Source organism: Gavialis gangeticus, unplaced genomic scaffold, assembly GCF_001723915.1.
Source record: "Gavialis gangeticus isolate Ggan-Ray unplaced genomic scaffold, GavGan_comp1, whole genome shotgun sequence".
Taxonomy (NCBI): domain Eukaryota; kingdom Metazoa; phylum Chordata; order Crocodylia; family Gavialidae; genus Gavialis; species Gavialis gangeticus.
Genome location: NW_017729032.1, coordinates 183,373,888 through 183,375,686, shown reverse-complemented (window position 1 = coordinate 183,375,686; position 1,799 = coordinate 183,373,888). Strand labels below are relative to the sequence as shown.

Genomic DNA, 1,799 nt, shown 5'->3' with positions numbered 1-1,799 from the left:
AGCGGGAGCCGCAGCCGGGGCAGCCCGCTGTCTCGCCCGCTCCTCTCCTGCCGTGTCCTCGTGCTCGGCCGGTTGGGAGCCGGGGCGCGCGGGCGGGCGGGAAGATGCCGCTGGCGCAGCTGGCGGACCCCTGGCAGAAGATGGCTGTGGAGAGCGCGGCCGAGAGCGGAGCCGAGGTACCGTCCCCCGTCCCCCCCCCCGTGTCCTTGTGTGTCCCGCTCCCCTCCTCTTTTTCTTACTCCTGCGCCCGCACTTCCCGCTGGGCCCCCGCGCCGGACGAGGGGGAACGTCCCTTGCCGGCAGCCCGTGGGGAGCGGGGCCGTGTGGACTCGGTAGTGTGAAGCCTCGGGGCTAGGGCTGGGGCTGGGGCCGGAGCCGGGCGACGCTGGAGGTGCCCCTGCTCTGCCTCGCGCCCAGATTTGGCGGTGCTCCAAGTCCTTCCTGCTCGGGAGGCTGCGGAGAGGTTTCTCCCCCGGCTCGCCGCTGTCCTTGGGTTACTTCAGAGGAGACGGCTTCGTTGGCTGGCAGGCGAATCTGCTGTTCCCGTCTTTCAAGCCTAGTTTAAAGTACCTGTCTGTCACTCTTGGGGTGTTTTCTCCCCACAGGGAGCGGGGTAAAATTTTTTGGCTGAAAGGTAAGTGCTGAGAGTGCTGGGGAACCTGCTCTTTATGTCTGGTGCAGACTTAGAGTTGGTGAAGAGTCATTTTAATCTCCCTCATGTAGGGTGGTCCCTTTGACCGGAAACTACTTTACCTCTAGCGCGCGCGTGTGTGTGAGAGAGAAATTTGTGGGCAAGTTTTAGAAATGCACCTTACAAAAGGATACGTGTGTGTATGTATAATAAAACTTTTACAAAAAGATATGTTGTACGTGTTACACGTTTGTGTGTGTGTGTCGATATATGTGTATAAAATCACAGTTCTGAAGGCCCGTGGGACTATACTGATTTGCAACAATGGAGAAGATTTAGTATACCAAATTTATTTCTAGTATTCCATCTTTTAAAATTGCTACCCCAGAATTCCATGTTCTATTAATTGCCAGGACCTGTATGTACATACATACATATGTATATGTACAGATGTATCCTTTTATAAGAGTTTTGTTTCTACAACTTGCCCATACCCTCAATCCTAAATTCAAAGTATGCTGTTTTTAAAGAATTGATGTTCTTTTCTTTTTTAATAGAAAAAGCCTGTAACAATTCCTTGAATTCCTGCTGTTTCTTGATTGATCGATTGATTTTTCTTTTTCTTTTTTTTTCAAATGCTTGGGTTAATCAAGGACCTCAACCAGTGACCTAAATACTTACCCTGTATTTTAAGTTCCCACAAAGTAACCTTTATCAGTGGCACTGTGCACTCCTAATTGCAGCATCAGTGCCATGGTCAAGCTCCTACGTGAAAAACATAAGAAGTGTCATATTAGGCCACTAGCCTGTCTCCAACACTGGCAATAGCTGATGCCTTAGAGCAGTAGTTGTGAACCCCGGGTGCCACAGGAAGTGTAGGAAGATAAGCAGGTAAGGGCAGGCTGCCGATTGCATGGCTGTTCTGCAAGAATGTAAACACTGTAATAAATAAACTAGTTTTTGAAATGGTGTGCTGCAAAATTCTTGAAGCTATGAGGCTTGCTTCAAGTGTAGCAGGGTTGGGAGCCACTCCTTTAGAGCAGTGGTTCTCAACCTTTATTGTTGTACCAGGACCCATTTGTAAATATCAATGGCCTGTCCCCACCTATTGCCTCTCACTCCTGACCCACTGCCCACATCCCTCCAGGTCGAAAATGACCCATCCACT

At 50.4% G+C, this 1,799-nt stretch overlaps 1 protein-coding gene across 3 annotated transcripts in view; it reads left to right on the top strand.

The window, feature by feature from the left end:
* The window catches only part of RPS6KA3 (ribosomal protein S6 kinase A3), a 142,915-nt gene that overhangs the window by 194 nt on the left and 140,922 nt on the right, over positions 1–1,799 (top strand). For 2 of the 3 annotated variants that reach the window (XM_019524138.1, XM_019524137.1), the window contains exon 1: positions 7–176. The exons of the other annotated variant lie outside the window; for it this stretch is intronic. In XM_019524138.1, the coding sequence (XP_019379683.1) occupies positions 105–176 (72 nt within the window). In that variant the 5' untranslated portion in view covers positions 7–104. Of the gene's footprint in view, positions 1–6; positions 177–1,799 lie in introns of those variants that run through there. 3 annotated transcript variants of the gene reach the window in all.